Raw genomic sequence first — 18,826 nt, forward strand, 5'->3', positions numbered from 1 at the left:
GATAATATGTGTGTGACTTGGGGCAAATGATGTTACAGAATTAGTTTTCACATCTTTAAAATGAGAGGAAGACCTGTGTCATTGCATTTATGTTTACCTTAAATTTAACAAACAATTCCATAGTGATCGCTTTGTGTCAGATAATATTCTGGAAATTTTACAAATAATAACTCAATCCTTGTAACTACCTTCTGAAGGTTGATATTATTATTTTCCCCATTTAATAGAAAAACTGAGGCAGGGCACCTGGGTGGCTCAGTGGGTTAAGCATCTGACTCTTGGTTTCAGCTCAGGTCATGTTCTCCTGGCTTCATGAGTTCAAGCCCCTCTGCCAGTGCAGAGCCTGCTTGGGATTCTCTGTCTCCCTCTCTCTTCCCCTCCCCCACTCGTGCTATCTCTCTCAAATAAAGTTAAAAGAAAAAGAGAAAAGAAAAATTGATACAAAGGGAGGTTGTATAATTTGCACAAAGCCAAAGAACTAACAAGTAGTAGAACTGGTTGTCTCAGAGTTCATGCTCTTAACTATTACTTTGCGGCACATCATGAAAATTAAAAGGAAGAAGCACTTGATAAAATACTTCACAACTCAAGAAGATGATGATCATCTTTGTGTAATTGGATGTTTGGAATAAGTGACAATTAAAATGTATAGCCAGTTTTTGAAAAGGTAGATTACTATAAAAACATACATATGACTTAGTTTTCTGGATGACACCTCAGAATATTACAATGCTTTAATTATAATTTTGCACTTTGGTAGTTATTGTATTATGTAGATGTACAACAAAAATATTTGGTTGAATTCACACCCATATTTGGTTGAATTCATGAGTTCTAGCTCCACCTTGGGCTCTCTGTTGACAGCTCAGAGCCTGGAGCCGGCTTAGGATTCTGTCTTTCTCTCTCTCTCTCTGATCCTCCCTCACTCACACTCTGTCTCTGTCTCTGAAAAATAAACATTAAAAAAATTTTTTTAAATCAATAGAAATCTCCTGGAATGACTTGATAAAAGATAAAAAAAAAAAGAGGCTAATAAAACAGGCTAACAACATTTATGAACCATTTCACCAATCTGGTGATGCCTTAAGAAGTGAGAAACTTGAGGGGCAGGGGCACATGGGTGGCTCAGTTGGTTAAGTGTCTGTCTTCGGCTCAGGTCATGACCTAGCAGTTTGTGAGTTCAAGCCCCACATGGACTCTGTGCTGACAGGCTCAGAGCCTGGAGCCTGTTTCAGATTCTGTGTCTCCCTCTCTCTCTCTCTCTGCCCCTCCCCTGCTCGTGCTCTGTCTCTCTTGCTCTCAAAAATAAATAAAACATTAAAAAAATTTTTTTAAAGAAAACTGTTGTCTTTGTGCCTTATTTTCTTCATCTGGAAGTAAGGTACGCTCCCTTACAATTTTTGCCTAAAACAGAACCATGAAACACTTATCTTTGAGATTGGAACATAAAGATGAGAAACCAAAATTTTTTCATTGTATATAGAATTTAACCCATTGAGATACATATCCATGAAATATTAAAAATATTATTATAAAGAAATGGATGGGCTGAGTTGCCTATAGAACTGTTAATATAGTGCTTAGTTTTTCTTGAAGTGATGGTTGATCTATCCTTTCTGTTTTCATGTTCACATTTGTGGTAAGTGCCCCAAGTTTGAGCAAAGGTTGCCTGAAGTTAGCAGTACAGCCTGTTTATGGAACACAGTGAAACTTACCCATGTGGAGGTGAAATTCATGACCTTAGGACTGTGAGCCAGCACCCTGAAGTAACCATTCATAGCCTACATGGCTTACCTAAGTTCTGGGGAAGAGTATAATGTCAGTGAAAGATGAGTGTGGAAATGAGTTAGGAAAGGGCTCTTTTGTGAGGAAAAAAAATAGGGAATCAAGAAACTTTTCAGAAAGCTCAGAATTGTTGGAAAGGAGAAGAATCAGCCATGTTTAATAGATGAAAAAGAACAAGGAGTGGCACAAGCATGGAATAGGTCACAGTTTGGCTGGAACAGAGAGACTATGGGGGGAGACGTAAAAGAGATGAAAAAGCAAAGGTGGAGAAAGCTAAGACTCCAAAGGTGTAGTCTAAAGCAGGGTCACCTCAGTGTGTATCCAAGATGCAACATTCACATCAGAACCTGGCAGTGCACAGCCAAGTGTAGTGTGGTCCTGGCCCTAATGTCAGAGTTTACATTAAATCAGAGGGCAGTTCGGGAGCCAGTAAAACAAACCGAAAACTTAGAATGAAGAGGAATGTGATGAAATGGCTCTTCAGGAATATTAATTGCATTCAAGTGCAAAGTGAGTAAGAAGAGGCTTAGAGTCCTAGACCATAGCTAGGAGACTGTTGTAGTAATTCAGGCATAAAATAGCAAGAGCCTAACTTAGGTTAACTGTCTTGAGGTCAAAAAAGAAGAGTTTAAATCAAAGAAAAATTTTAAAGTAAGATTAGTAAGATTTAGTGGCTGGATTTCAGGACCATAAAGAGGGAGAATCTCCTACCCTTGTCTCATAGACTTAGAAGGGAACTTCTTTTATTCTCATTTTGAGATTTGAAGACCATTTTGAGTGATGATGATGTGTATTTAATACTTACCTTGTTTTTATAGAAAGGGCTGTTGTAATACATGAATGGTCATTTTTCTCGGGACTCAGAAAGTAGACTTTTGTATTTATCATCTATACCCTTCAGAATAATTGACACAGTATGTCACATCTGCCTAGTCTTCCATCACTGTCTACTGAGATCACTATTGTCATTCATGGTCACCAGTGACTTGCTTATTGTCAAATCCAGTGGTCACATCTTTGTTTACATTTTATTAAACCTCACTGGTATTTGAAACCATTGGCTCTGCCCTTGAAACATTTTTTTTTCCTTGTGCTTCTGTGATACAAGATACTTGACAGCTCCTTTTGCTGGTTCATCATCCTCTCTCAGATCACTACTTGGTGGAGTGCCTCCAGGCTCTGTCATGAGTTCCCAACATATTCCTTTAGGTAGCTCTTGATTGTGAATACTCTCCAATTGCCAATGATTCCCTAAACTATATCCCTAACCCTGGACAACTACAGTAGCCTCCTAACTAGTATACCTACTTTGGGTTTTATTCCTATTATCAACATAGCAGCCAAGGTGATCACTTTAAGATGTAAATCAGGGTTGCCTGGATGTCTCAGTCAGTTAAGTTTACACCTCTTGACTTCAGCTCTGTCACCTCTGTGCTGACAGTACGGAGCCTGCTTGGGATTCTCTCTCTCTCTCTCTCTCTCTCTCTCTCTCTCTCTCTCTCTCTGCCCCTCCCCTGCTTGCACATTAGCTCTATCACTCTCAAAAATAAATTTTTTTTAAAAAAAGTAAATCAGATCAAGCCATTTCTCTAATTAAAACCTCCAAAGGCTTCCCATTGAATTTATGACAAAATTTCAACTCTTTCCTCGAGAGCTTCAAAATCATCCTGTATAATCTAGTCCCTCACCACCATTCTGATCTTCATCTTCCTTTTCTTCTTGCTGCCTTTCCAGCCTCACTTACCTGGGACATTACCCATTCATTCTCACCTTAGACCCTTTGCTCAGAATGCTCTTTCCCCTAATTTCTGAATAGCTAGCTCCTTGCTCAGATCTCAGCTTAAATGTTGCCTACTCAGAAAAGCCTTCTCTGAACACTTGATACAAAACATTCACATAAGCATTCTCATTTCACTCTTTTTCCACTTACAGCATAGCACTTCACACCATCTGATTTTGTCTTTAAAAAATTTTTTTAATGTTTACTTTATTTTGAGAGAGAGAGAGGGAGACAGTGTATGAGTGGGGGAAGGGCAGAGAGAAGGAGACACAGAATCCAAAGTAGGCTCCAGGCTCTGAACTGTCAGCCCAGAGCCTGATGCGGGTCTCAACCCCAAGAACCATGAGATCATGACCTGAGCTGAAGGTGGAGGCTTAACTGACTGAGCCACCCAGGTACCCCACTATCTGCTATTTTTCTTATTAATTTGTTCTTGTTTTTCTCCACCACCACTAGAATATAAGCTCCAAATCCCAGTGTTTAGCAAAGTTCCTGGCACACAGGAGGTATATAATAGTACGCATATAATAAATAATTGTTGAATAAATGGAGTCTTAATACCAATATACTGGTTATGTCAACAGAGAATCCAGTTCTTTGAGCATAATCTTTTCCACTAATTCTTAACACCCATTCTCAGTTCCCTACATATGTTTCTCATATTGTTAGTATAAGACTCTATATCTCACTTAATTTTTTAAATTTTATTTTTAAAAAGCAAAAAAAAAAGCATTTTAAACTGCTAAGTTATTTCAACCTATGCTGTTACCTGTGTTTGTCTTCACGAATTCCTGTATTAAATAACTAAACTACAGCCTACTAAGTAGGAGTTCTATAAGACAGTGACTAAAATGTATGACACTAGGTAATGCTTTTATTTACATGTTATTTTTCAATTAAAAGGCCTTATCATTTATCTAATACCAATCAGAACAGTAGTTTATTTAAAATTTAGCTTATGTGTTTGTATGTTAGCTTTATGAAAGGGCTGATCATATTTTATTATATATACATCTTTCTGTGTACATGGCACATGTGATTGTGGCACAAACACATGATCATAACACTCTTTCTTTTGAAACACTATGTTTTCACTTTCAAGATATTTTATAGATATCTTTCCTTGTCAAAAGTAGACCTATATCATTATTTTAGATGTAACTATACCACAGTATATCAACCAGTCCTGTATTATTGGACATTTAGGTTTATTCCATTTTTTAAATTGGTATAAACATTTAAATAAATATCCTTTAATATTCAGCTCAGTGTATGTGTTATTTTACAGAAAGAGGATTTTGATTCATATTACCAGATTGTCCTTTATGAAGTTGAAAGAACCTTATTGTTAGAGAAACATTTTTTTTTTTTTTTTTTTTTTTTTTAGCAACCCCCAGGTTATTCTCCTGCTTGTCTTGTCATTGTCTTCCATGTCATTAGAAGTGTGGAATTTTCTGCTACCTTGCCAGGCTTTAGAAATAAAGTGAACCTTGAAGAGGGCACTTGTTGGGATGAGCACTGGGTGTTGTATGGAAGCCAATTTGACAATAAACTATATTTAAAATAAATTTAAAATACTAAAAAAAAAAAAAAAGGTAAACTGAACCACATATCTAGCAGCCCAGTGATGGGTAAGACCTTCTTCTCTCATTCGTTTTACACAGAGCTTTGAAGAAGCTCTGAGCTATCCTGGGAGTTTTTTCTGAATCACTATATGATGAGTACTGGTTCAGAGGGGCTCCTGGGGCTCCTAAGAAGGAGGTAGTGGTTCTGGCTTCTCTCCTAGGGTTTTTTCTGTGCTGCTTCTGAAGAACAGATTCATAGACTCTCAGGGTTGAAAGAACTCTTGCTACCACTTAACTAGCTGAATACCTTCAATCACACCCCTGGGATGTGTCTCTCAGTCTGTCCTTGAATATCCCTGGTGATAAAGAATTTACTTCTACTGAGAGTCCATTTTATCTGTGGATCACTCTGATCAGAGTTTTCCCAGTTACCAAATTGTTCACCTCTTTTATTAAACAGAACAGATGGGGAACTGTATAAGAAATAGCTAAACTCCACAGCCAGAAGTGCATGCTACTACAAAAGCAGCCAGTCTGGTCATGGCTCTCAGTCAAACTGGTGTAAACCCAATCCTCATTGAGGTCTTGGAGGTAGAGGGATTCTAGAACTATGTTTTGATTCATTAATCTCCAGTCTCCAAAGATCTGTCCTTCATAGCCTGTGAAAACTTGTAACATCCTTTGTTTGCTTCAATGCTATGCTTTATATCAAATAATTTATTTCTTCTAAAATATGTAACTACTAGGTAAGATTAACAGTCCATATTTGTCTAGATATGAAACACCTTTTGTTTTTATAAAGGTACATTGTTTTCAGAGGCCCTAAAATCATAACTTACTTCTAGAATAAGCTCAAAATATCAAGTTCTATTGAGTGAATTTTCTTTAGCATGACATAGTTCTCAGTTATTGTTCGTATTCCTTATGGTAGTCTCTGCTGTCTGGTGTTTTAGAGGTTGACATTATCAAAATTTTAACTATGTGACTTTTCTAATGGCCACTGTGATTTTAGTATTCTCATTTCTTAAAATTCAGACATCCTTACATTTTTCCTGACAGTTCCTAAAGGTTGTCATCATAAAGTCACATGCATTTAGGTAGTATTTTATTTTTCATAATGCTACAGTATAATCCATGCTATTCGTTGCAGTTCTGTTTTGTTTTGTTTTGTTTTGTTTTTAATATGTGTTTTTGGGAGAGTACAGTGGAGGAGGGGCAGAGAGAGGGGACAGAGGATCTAAAGTGGGCTCTGCTGATAGGCTGACAGCAGTGCTGAGTGACAGCGGGGCTCGAACTCACTAACTGCAAGATCATGACCTGAGCCAAAGTCAGGTGCTCAACCAACTGAGCCACCTAGGTGTCCTGTAATTTTTATGTAATGGTTACATAGATAACTAATATATAACTACTGTCATCTCTAATCTTTGTTTTAAGTTTTTCATTTAAATATTTAACACTCTGGGGGTGCCTGGATGGCTTAGTCACTTGAGCATCTAACTCTTGATTTCGGCTTAGGTCATGATCTCATGGTTTGTGAGTGCGAGCCCCACATTGAGCTCTACACTGACAGCACTAAACCTCCTTGGGGTTCTCTCCCTTTCTCGCTGCCCCTCTCTTAAAATAAGTAAACAAACTTTAAAAAAAGTTATTTTTGTAATAGTTTAGTTTTTATCACTTTAAACTTGATAATTCCTGGTGTGTAAGCCATTATTTGCTGGGGCTTTAGAGATAAATTATAGTTTTGCAGGCATAAGGATAACACTGTCATTCTCCCCACTCTTTCTGCCCTTCCCCCTTTCTTAATCTGACCTTGTAGGTTTTTTCTCAAGTATAGATTTTTTTTTTTTTTAAGTAGTAGCACATAAATGTAAGATTTATTGCTTAGGCTGTGGATCATCCTTGGTATTCACATGGAGTAGCTGACATCTTGGCATCATTCAGCATTCCAAAGATTAGGAGCCACTGCTCTGTCACAATTCTTAGTTTTCCAGGATTAGCTGACAAACTCAGGGAAAGGAACAGGATGAGCCCAGAGAAATATCTCAGGAGCTGAAATCATGCCATGTAGCCCATGGCAAGCCTGAGGTAGCTTTGAAAACCCACAGAACCACCAGAGAAAGGGATTGAATGGAATCCTTTTTACATCTTTTGATTCCCCATGAAGGACACCAGGATTTAACTCAGTGAATCCCAAGGGACTACAGGAAACCTTTGATTTATAATCTAATTGATTTCTAGAGGAAAGTGGAAAGTTGAGATCACTCTCTTGTTTTTCTTGTCACATTATTATAAACTAGGGTTCTATCCCTGGAAACTACAGATCTTCCCTGACTTACAGCGGGGTTACATCCTGATAAGACATTTTCAACTTATGATAGGTTTAAGTGAAAAATGCATTTAACATTCCAAACCTAGCAAATGTCATAGCTTAGCCAAGCCTGCCTTGAACGTGCTTAGAACACTTACATTAGACTACAGATGGGCAAAATCATCTAACACAAAGCCTATTTTATAATAAAGTGTTGAATATGCTTGTAATTTATTGAACACTATACTGGAAATGAGAGAAAGAGAATGGTTGTGTTGGTACAGATGGTTGTAAGTGTATTGGTGGTTTGCCCTCTCCATCATGTGGCAGACGGGGCCCTGGAGCTCACTGCAGCTGTGCAGCATCACGAGAGGACCCTACCATATTGCTGTCTGGGACCAGATCAAAAGCCAAATCACTTTCACACCATCGTCAAGTCAAAAAATAGTAAGCTGATGAGGGGCTGTCTGTTCCAATATGTATTATTAATATATATGTTGCATATTATTATTTTACTTACATTTTTATAAACATATACTAAAGTATGTAATAACAGTTTTTATAGCTGCAATGAAAGAAAGCAGGCATGAAGTAGTAGTGGTTAAGGAACCAGATTCTGGAGCCAGACTGTAGATTCAAATTCCAACTTCATTCTTTACTGGCTGGGTAATCTTGGGCAAGTTACTTAACATCTCTATGCTTCAGTTATCTTTAAAATGGTAGTAACAGTTTCCGCCTTATAGAGCTGCTCTGAGGATAGAATGAATTAATGTGTAGAAAGTACTTAGAACTGGCAATGTCTGACATTGTTAGTGTTCACTGTTATTTTATATGTTGCACATGGTCATTTTAGGGAATATTTTCTGAATGGTCTTAAAATACCAACTCAATAAAGTTGGCTTTGAAGGCTGCTGCTTTTCCAGATAAGCCTTCCTGATGCTAGAAATGGGCATTCTTCGTCATTTCCTTCAAGGCTATTCATAATCTGGCTCCAGTCCTTTCTTTTGCACGCTTTCTCTATACAGGTTCTCTACTCAAGTTGCACTTTCTCTCTCCTGGTTCTGCTCAATGCCTACCTCCTTTAAAAAACAATTGTTTTCAGTATAGTTGTCCCACAATGTTACATTAGTTTCCTGTGTACAACATAATGATTCAGATTTTCTATGCTGTGCTCGTAAGTGTAGCTCCCATCTATCACTAAACAACGCTATTAGAATATCATTGACTATATTCCCTATGCTGTGCGTTTTATTCCCTTGACTTATTTATTCCATAACTGAAAGCCTGTATTTCCCACTCTCCTTCACAAATTTTGCCCATCTCCCAGCCCCCTTGCCTCTGACAACCACCAATTTGTTCTTTGTATTTATAGGTCTGACTCTTTTTGTGTATTTCAATGCCTACCTCTTTTGCAAAATTTTACCACTGTTATGAAAAACTTTGGAATGTATTAAATGCTGTAGTGTTCTATTTGTTTTGAAGATGATTTATGAATCACGAACCCTTTGAGACTAGGGTCTATGCCATAGTACAATTCTGTATTCCCTGTCACTTAATACAGTGTAGCAAGTACTTAAAGTATGTGTTATTTAATTGGATTGCACAACAAATTGAATTTGTGTGTGTACATTTGCATGAGTGTTCAACTCGTGTAACAGGTTAACACTTTTGAAACTTAACTGTTACACAAACTTGGAGCACTTGTGAGAAATTTAAAAATTACTACAAATAAGTGAGAACACCTGCATATCAAATTGTTTGGAACTGCATAGTAACAATAACAACAACAAAATTCACACTTTATATATTGTAATTTGGGCCTGCATCTGCTGCGATAATTATAACATTTCTCCTTTTGAAACTACTAATACTGTAAGGCATAGGCAGAGAAGGACTCCAGAGCTCTGAATGTCCACAGCACAGATGGGTTGTAAGAATAAGGAACTAGATAAGAAAGGGACAAAGGAGAGAAAGGGAGAAACATGTATTTGAATTTGCATCCTTAATATTTAATAATAGTAATAAAACAGCTAAACAATATGACACAGTAAGACCTTTTAACCTTTTGGTTATTGGTGAAATTTTGGGTATAAAAACTGTTGCACTTGACATCTGAAAAATAGAAGATATCTAAATATCTATAGGATTATAAATTTATTCCTAAATCTTAGACATTTTAACTGAAATTGACATAAAAATAATTTTATGCTATAATTTCAACCATCTTTGTCTTAACTGAAATTTGGAATTATCCATTCTCTCCTTACCTTGTATACCTTGTGAATCAAGAGTTTACTGTATTTTAATTGCCTGATTTTTACCCCCCTTTCACTCTTTGTTACTGAATATACTTGAATATAGATTGTGACATTAGGTATTTTAGGTGTAAATGCTGAGTTCTTAACAAGAATACATTAAATTAGAGACTCATTTTTTTTTTAAACCAGATACTCTAGATGAATATTTTGAATATGATGCAGAGGAGTTCTTGGTCTCTTTGGCCTTGTTAATAACAGAAGGACGAACACCTGAATGTTCTGTAAAAGGTCGCACAGAAAGTTTCCATTGCCCTCCAGCACAGTCCTGTTACCCAGTAACTTCCAAACATGAATGTAGTGACAAGCTGGCTCAGGTGAGAATTGTGTATTGAGTATATTTTCTTTTTCTTTCATATAAACTAGTTTAAATTCTGTGATCACTTTTGTTACATGACAATTAAAATGTTCACACTTAAGTTTAAAATCACTTATAACTACAATAAAAAAAATCCTAATCTTGGATCATAGCTAATACCCCTAACTCTTAAGCGATGCTCTTAAAGTCACAGTAGGTACCTTTGCAGATCAGCATGCAGGGTGACAGCCAAAATCATACCTGCCTTCTTACTCACCAGATTTAAGATAATTGTTGCTATTGATCTTGTGTTTATTTGGTAGAATTATTTTCATGATTATTTTCTTCAGATTAACCAATTTCCCTTTTATATTCCTTTCTTTTTTCCTACGGGAGGATACTTTTTGCTATCATAGTAGTATTTTTATATAATGTTAAAAATATTTATTTTGATTGGTACTGTATAATTTGCTATAGGGATTTTCCCAACAGTTTCTTAAATGTAGTTCAAAATTTTACATTTTTAAAATCTTGTCTATTTTGAGCATTTAATGAAAATGAGATTTTAATATTTTGGTTTTTACTTAGAATGAATCTTTTTTTTGTAACAATGACATAGTTAACAAACTAGGCTGGGCCACCTCAAGGCCTGTCAGACATGGTGTATGACAGTTATTTTTCCACAAAATAGAGCAGAAATATCCCCCTCCCCAAGAAACTTTGCATCATAAATGTTCAGTACTAATCCTTGTACTCTAGAACTCACTAGTGTTAATCCACTATTTAATGAGGAAATCTAAATAAGCCTAAGCAAAGATCTACAGTTGACTCATTTCTCATACAGATGTCTATTTTACAATTATAATTTTAAACTGTAAATATAAAATGCCTTGGGTTATTGAGGTATTTCGCTTACATTCATTTTCTCTTAAGTGTCGCCAAGCCAGAAGAACTAGGTCTGAGGTCTTACTGTTGTGGAAGAATAACCTTCCAATCATGGTGGAAGTGATGTTACTCCCAGATTGCTGCTACAGTGATGATGGGCCCACCACAGATGGAATTGATCTCAATGATCCTGCAATTAAGCAAGATGCATTATTATTAGAAAGATGGATTTTGGAGCCAGTTCCTCGACAGTAAGTTGTTGAACTGAGTTTCAAGTTGTTCTTGCTAAATCAGGTTTTCCATTGCTTCTATAAATTATTTTAGTAATGTATCATGTCTTTGACTCTAATGATGTAGTAAAATTTAGACATTTAGTTCTTCTCTGACTTCAAGTGACACTAGTAAATGCACTTCGATACTCTTGAAAGCACATATCCAGAATATATTTATTTTAGCTTCTGTATTTCTACAGTTCACTCATTTTGTACTTGCTGACATTTAAATGATACTTTTTACTTCCCTTAGGAGTGGCGATCGATTTATTGAAGAGAAGACTCTTCTATTGGCTGTCCGCTCATTTGTGTTTTTTTCTCAATTAAGTGCTTGGCTGAGTGTTTCCCATGGTGCTATTCCACGAAATATTCTTTACAGGTATGTCTTGGGCAAAATAAGGACAGTGTGTATTTAACCTTGTTGGTTAGCTACTGAATGATATTTTACCTTTTAAGCAATTTATTTCCTTCATTTCTAAATGTAAGTGGATAAAATTTACTGAAGATTTTCTCAAAACAAGTTAGAGAATTTAAATGCGAATCAGTATGAATTTTACTTTATTTTTTAATTTGCTTTTTATTTTTTTAATGTTTGTTTTGAGAGAGAGGGAGACACAGAATCAGAAACAGGCTCCAGCTCTGAGCTGTCAGCACACAGCCCAACGTGGGGTTTTAACTCCCAAGCGGTGAGATCATGACCTGAGCCGAAGTCAGATGCTTAACCAATTGAGCCACCCAGGCACCTCCGGCATAGAATGGTTTTCAGAGAGCTTTTTAGCTTTAAAGAACCCCCAATGGGCTTATGTATAAAAACTTTTTGGGCTGCCGAATTTCCATAATGGTAGACTTATTTAATTTTTGCATCTTGAAAACTGTAAATTTACAGGCTGCTGACCAAGTGTCTAATTGTTTCTTTAGGCAGTTGGCCCTGAGATTGAGTATCTCTTAATCACCTTGTACAACAGAATTAGCTAAATCCATTTATTTAGAGTAAATGCCATTTTTTTTTGTTTTAAGAAATAATTCTAAATTATAGTATTCTTGAGCTTTAATGCCTAAGTAGTCTAGTGTTCGTAAAAAGATCATCTCTAGGCTCTTTCCATAATGTCCATCAACTAATGAATGGATAAAGAAATTGTGATTTATATACACAATGGAATACTACGTGGCAGTGACAAAGAATGAAATATGGCCTTTTGTAGCAATGTGGATGGAACTGGAGGGTGTTATGCTAAGTGAAGTAAGTCATACAGAGAAAGACAGATACCATATGTTTTCGCTCTTATGTGGATCCTGAGAGACTGAACAGAAGACCATTTGGGAGGGGAAGGAAAAAAAAAAAAAGATTAGAGAGGGAGGGAGCCAAAACATAAGAGACTCTTAAAAACTGAGAACAAACTGAGGGTTGATGGGGGGTGGGAGGACGGGGAGCGTGGGTGATGGGTATTGAGGAGGGCACCTGTTGAGATGAGCACTGGATGTTGTATGGAAACCAATTTGACAGTAAATTTCAGATAAAAAAAATCATCTCTATTCTAAGCATAAACTATTGTGCTTTTTATGTTGGTTTTATCAGAATGACATGCATGGTAAAGTAGCTGAAAGTAAACCCTTAATAGTAATTAATGCAAATAAAGATAAGTATGTAACTATTGAAAATTTTTTATAATATATGATAACGTTATAAGCATTACAATGCATTGATTCTGTATATTTCTATATGATTCTAGAATCAGTGCTGCTGATGTAGACCTGCAGTGGAATTTTTCACAGACCCCGATTGAACATGTGTTTCCTGTTCCTAATGTTTCTCACAATGTGGCCTTGAAAGTCAGCGTTCAGTCCTTGCCCAGACAATCTAATTATCCAGTTTTGACCTGTAGTATTCACACTAATATTGGCCTTTATGAGAAAAGAATTCAAGAACATGAACTTAAAGTCCATCAGCACCGCAATTCTAGTGAAGTAGAACAATGTAGTACAAATAGTTCACAGCGTCTGTGTAGCAAACAATCTTGGACCATGGCACCTGAAAACATATTGCATGCAAAAAATGGCACAACTCCAGAATATACTGCAGCTGTCAAAAATGTCAAACTGTATCCAGGCACTGGCAGTAAATCTGACTATGGAACACGTCAAGCCAATATTCTGGGCTTCAGTGGTAGAGGAGATAAAAAGTCACATGAAACACCAGTGAGAACTTTAAAATCATTTTCAGTGATTGATTCCAGGGTCTCTAGCCACCAGAGTTCCTGGCAGTCAGTTGGTGAGACTAATCCTTTAATAGGCTCTTTAATTCAGGAGCGACAAGAAGTTATTGCAAGAATTGCTCAGCATTTGATTCATTGTGATCCAAGCACTTCCCCTGTTTCTGGACATCCATTTAATATACAAGAGTCTAGTTCACTTAATTCAAAACTTTTCCGGGTTTCAAAAGAAAATGAAAATGTGAGAAAATGTAAAGAAACTTTCTCCATTTCCTTTGGTAGTCCTGAGCTTACCTCCTCAGAAGACACCAGTGAGGGAAAAATTCAAGTAAAACCAGATACTCCTCGAAGTGAAACTGGCAGTTCCAATGGTCTTTATTCTCGTCAGTCTGTTGGTGAGACAAATCCTTTGATTGGCTCTTTACTCCAGGAGCGACAAGATGTTATTGCAAGGATTGCTCAACACTTGGAGCATATTGATCCAACTGCATCACATATACCCCGGCAGTCATTCAACATGCATGACTCCAATTCGGTTCCTTCGAAAGTATTTAGGAGTACATATGAAGACAACAATTTGTGGAAGAAAAACAAGGATGTTACCTCTGTTTCCATTTCCAATACAAAAATTTCCTTGTTAGAAGACAGCAGCGAAGGGGAAAACTTAATACCGAATAAATCATTTAGTTATTTTAAATGTAATGGTAAAGTCGAATCCTCTTTGAAACCTCAAATAAGAAGAAATCTGTATCAGGACAATCCTAGTGAAACCATCCAAAATACTTTTCAAGAGACACAGAACAAGGCCACTAGTTTATTGACTCCCTCAAATATGCCTCACTGCAAAAAAAATAACTTAGATTTGACAGTCAGATTGGAAAATACACTTTCTGAGTGTCAATTTAAGGAGCAAGAAATTAGCAATGAAACTGATAAAAAGTATTCAAATTGCAACAGTATTGACAAACAGATTTGCACAGATAAGTATAAGGAAAAAAGAATAAAAAATGAAAATTCTAATCCAGAATATTTTAAGAATCATGAATTTGATAACTCCAAAAAAGATGACTCAAAAATACAAGCTACTATGTTGGAAATGTCTGAATATTTGAACAAACATGAAAACAAGTGCTCAAATAAAGACTCAGAAAGGCCTAAGACATGTGAGCAAAATACTCAACTTAATAGTATAGAAAATTATCTCAATAAAGATAATGAAGTTCGCAAATGCAGAAAGCCAGACCTATTAAAAATTGAACAGGATAAGAAAGAAGAGATAATTGATGAAAAATCTCAAAACTGTTCTCAGAGAAAGAAAGTAAAAGACTGTTTGTCTACATGTGAACGACTGAAAAATACAGAGGTGTTGGTAGGTAACATCTAATATTTCAAATATAATTCTCAAGCATTTATCATGGTTTCAATTTTGTTTACAGAAGATCTAGTTATAAAGGCCTAAGGTGCCCATTAATTATAGTAAATACAGTCAGTTCTAATAAACCTGCTACAAAACTAGTATTAACATTCTTGGAAAATAACCTACTTACTTAAGAGCAAATGCTAGGTGAATTCTTCCCATTGCCCTTTTTTGGTTATTTCAACACTAGACAATTGCTGGAGGGTAATTAGGAGTCAGAAATGAAACTCACATCAGCTTAATGTATCATTTGTTAGTAGCTCTGGCCTAATACAGTGCACCCGTTGTAATGCCACTGCTCAGCTAGGGATTTTAGGAATATCTATGGAGAAGTCACAAGGCTGTTTGTTGGTTAGAATGCCTGGATTCCTATCCTGACTTCACAATTTTGAACTTAAGTCACTTAACTTCTAAAAACCTCAGTTTCCTCCGTTCTAAAATAAGAATGATAAATCTCTTTTGCCTATCTCAGAGTTGTGACAATCATATAATAGATTTTAAGAAATTTTGTGAATCTTTAATGTACTATATAAATAAAAGATACTTATTTACATTTTATTTAACTTTCTACCAAACCATTTTTTAGCTTTAGAAAATTATTATTAGGCAGAGAGAGGAACACTGAGAATCCAAAGCAGGAACCCAAGCCATTAGTGCAGAGCAGGATATGGGGCTCAAACCCACAAACCAGAGATCATGACCTGAGCCGAAGTCTGACGTTTAACCAACTGAGCCACCCAGGTGCCCCTGGAAAAGTACTTTTTAACTGTCTTGACCTAAATCTGAATGTCCTTAGTTTATCTTCTTTATCAGTAAAATTAGTTTGCTGGACATAAGAGTTTTAATAATTGTACCATGTTTCCAATTTGTTTTTCAATAGAATATCTAACATGGATTGTATCAAATGGTAGTTTGCAATTTTCTAAAACTATAATTGTCACAAAAACAGTTAGCTTTTCATGATCCTTTCTGGTACCTAAAAGGAAAACTTAATTTGGCCACTGTCTTTTTCAAGCTACTAATATTCGGTTTTTCATGCTCTTGTTTTAAATATAATCATACAACATTTACTAAGTGCCCAGACACTCTTCTGAATATTTTACACATATTGGCATACTTAATCCTTCCACTAAACTATGAGAGTAAACTAGAGTAAACTCCAGTTTACAAATGAGGACCCTAGGACTGGAGAGCTTAAGTAACTTGCCCGAGGTCTTACAAAGCTAGTAAGTGGCAGAGCCAGGACCCAAAGTAGACTTTTCTGATTTTTATGTGTTGCTATGAATTTCTAGTGTTTGGGTTTAAACTTGCCTAAATTCTTAAGAAATAGCTTGTTTCTGTATCACATCAAAAACATGTACTGCAACTGCATTAGATATATTTTTAAATTCACATTTATTGTATTTCTGTGTCGTGCTCTACCAAATTACATGCTTTGAGAACGACTCTTAATATTAACATAGTTTTATATTTTAGAATACTCTTTTTTCTACCTGTGAGTAGTTGTTTTTTTCACAAATTAAAAGTATCAAATATTAGCTTACCAGATGTTAGACTCTGAGTATTTATAAATATGAGCATATGTATAAGACGATTATATTTGGACATAGTTTCTTTAGAATATTTGAGTTTATTCAGTACTTTAGAAAAAAACTCTTAGACGTTGTTTTATTAAAGTGTATATGTGTGTGTGTGTGTGTGTGTGTGTGTAGATCTAGATCTGTAGATGATTAGCATTACCACCCAAGATGTAATATCTCAGTACATATTAGGGATAAGACCAAAATTACTTAAATGTTATCATTAAAATTAATTATTTTCCTAGCAGAAGACTATACCACTGAAACATTCAAGTGTCTGGCGGAAACATAATTTTCATTCCTTAGATGGGACCTCAACCAGAGCTTTTCATCCTCGAACTGGATTGCCTCTTCTCTCAAGTCCTGTAAGGTTTCTTTCTCTTATTTCATATTAATACTTGGAAACATCTAAAATGTTTACAAATTATTTTATCTGAATTGTAATTGAAAAAAATTTAAATGCACTTTTTTATTAAAAAAAATTTTTAATAAAAAATTTAAATGCACTTTTTTATTAAAAAAATTTTTTTAATAAAAAATTTAAATGCACTTTTTTAAAAAAAATTTTTTTTAATGTTTTTTATTTTATTTTTGAGAGAGACAGAGACAGAGTGTGAGCTGGGGAGGGGCAGAGAGAGAGAGACAGACAGACAGACTCCAAAGCAGGCTCCAGGCTTCGAGCTGTCAGCACAGAGCCTGATGCAGGGCTCGAACCCACAAACCTTGAGATCATGACCTGAGCTGAAGTCAGCTGCTTAACCAACTGAGCCACCCCGGCACCCGAAAAATGTAAATGCCTTTAAAAGGAATTTCCAGTTAGAAACCACTTTTTAATATATTTAATAGCTATGTGTTAATATGAGAAAAGACTAAAAATATGAAAAAAATTAGGATTATAAAATTTCTCTGAAATTCTTTTGTCTAATCTTTTAATTATTACTAAATATAAAGAAAATACTTAGTGTCAAGTGGGTTTGTATAAATAAATTTGTATCTGAAGCTGGTTGACATCACCAGCTGAGTTATTTGGGAATCAGATTTGTGGTTGTTTTTGATTTGGAACCCATGCAGCATCTTATTTTGAGACATATAAATTTCCCCACTCTACATTTACAAATAGATTTGTAGATATGAGTGCAATGGTTAGGAGTCTTGCTTTGGAATCACCCTGACTTGACCCTAGCATAATGTCTGCTTTAGTATTATGGGGATGATTAATATAATTCCTAACACATAGTAAGCTATCAGTTGTTAGCTGGTATACCTGCCATTTCAGTTAAACCTGAGTCAAGTGATCAATATCAGGGAGAAGTAAAAGCATATATATTTTGCTACTGATAGAAGATAAGTTTTGGTGCTTTGCGTGTTTTTTTTTTTTAAGTTACTTATTTATTTTGGGAGAGACAGACAGTGTGAGTCGGGGAGGGGCAGAGAGAAAGGGAGACAGAGAGAATCTCAAGCTGGCTCTGCACTGCCAGTGTAGAACCCAATGTAGGACTCAAACTCATGAAACCGTGAGATCATTCCTTAAGCCAAAACCAGGAGTTGGACGCTTAGCCAACTGAGCCACCCAGTCACCCTACTTTATCTGTGTTTTTTTAAGTAAACTCTAAGGATACAATATCTGGCCTATGTTCAAAAAATAATTATTGAATAAGAGATCTTGAATTTAAATTTATAACTTGGACCTTAGGTGTTTGTCTTAGAGAAGCTGAATTCCAAACAACTTAAAATAACCCCAAACATTTGACCTAGGTATGAGGTGCTTTCGAAAGACCCAAGTGATCAGGAAAAAAGATTTGTCAGCATCATACTGATAAAAAGAGCATTGTAGACTTCTGTTCAGCATGGTAGACTGAGTTCATCTACAAAGACTCTTCCTCCTCAAAGACGGAAATCATGGATAGAATATAACCTTTAATAAAAATAATATGTAATACCTGATATAACCTTTAAGTACATAATATAATATAAGAGAAAGAAAGATAAATCTCCAAATACTCATATGAGGCAAATTATGGCCCTCTGGGATATCTGAACCTAATTTAGTGCTAGGGTTTAATGCCTCTGCTGGGACAGGTACAAACAGGGGGTAGGGATGCAAGGACTTATGAACTTGAAAAAACTAAATAGAAATTTTAAATATGAAAAATATTTTAATTGCTGTATACACACACAACATGTGTGCCTACAAATACAGAAGGATTAACATTGAATCAGAATCAGCTGTATAGCAATGTAGTGATGGGTGGACAGATGCTAAGAAAGCATCTTGAATAAAGTACAGAAAGGAAGAGAGTTGGTAAAATATGGAAGAGCCATGGAGGATTAAATGAGATGCTGAATAGAAGTGTAGTACAAATTCTAAAAGTAGAACTAAGTGGAACAAAGAAAATGCAGTATCAGAAGAA

The 18,826-nt window shown here is 35.8% G+C and overlaps 1 protein-coding gene across 5 annotated transcripts in view; it reads left to right on the forward strand.

Moving 5' to 3' along the window:
• The window catches only part of FAM214A (family with sequence similarity 214 member A), an 88,814-nt gene that overhangs the window by 50,167 nt on the left and 19,821 nt on the right, over window positions 1–18,826 (forward strand). For 4 of the 5 annotated variants that reach the window (XR_006293295.1, XM_043555393.1, XM_043555391.1 and 1 more), the window contains exons 3-7: window positions 9,886–10,070; window positions 10,985–11,187; window positions 11,462–11,587; window positions 12,939–14,787; window positions 16,661–16,780. Coding sequence is in view for 4 of the 5 variants with exons in the window: in XM_043555393.1 (XP_043411328.1) it covers window positions 9,886–10,070; window positions 10,985–11,187; window positions 11,462–11,587; window positions 12,939–14,787; window positions 16,661–16,780 (2,483 nt within the window). In the remaining variant the exon portion in view is untranslated. The remainder of the gene's footprint in view (window positions 1–9,885; window positions 10,071–10,984; window positions 11,188–11,461; window positions 11,588–12,938; window positions 14,788–16,660; window positions 16,781–18,826) is intronic. The other variant, XM_043555394.1, reaches the window with a different exon arrangement.

The sequence above is a fragment of the Prionailurus bengalensis genome, chromosome B3, assembly GCF_016509475.1.
Source record: "Prionailurus bengalensis isolate Pbe53 chromosome B3, Fcat_Pben_1.1_paternal_pri, whole genome shotgun sequence".
Lineage (NCBI taxonomy): Eukaryota > Metazoa > Chordata > Mammalia > Carnivora > Felidae > Prionailurus > Prionailurus bengalensis.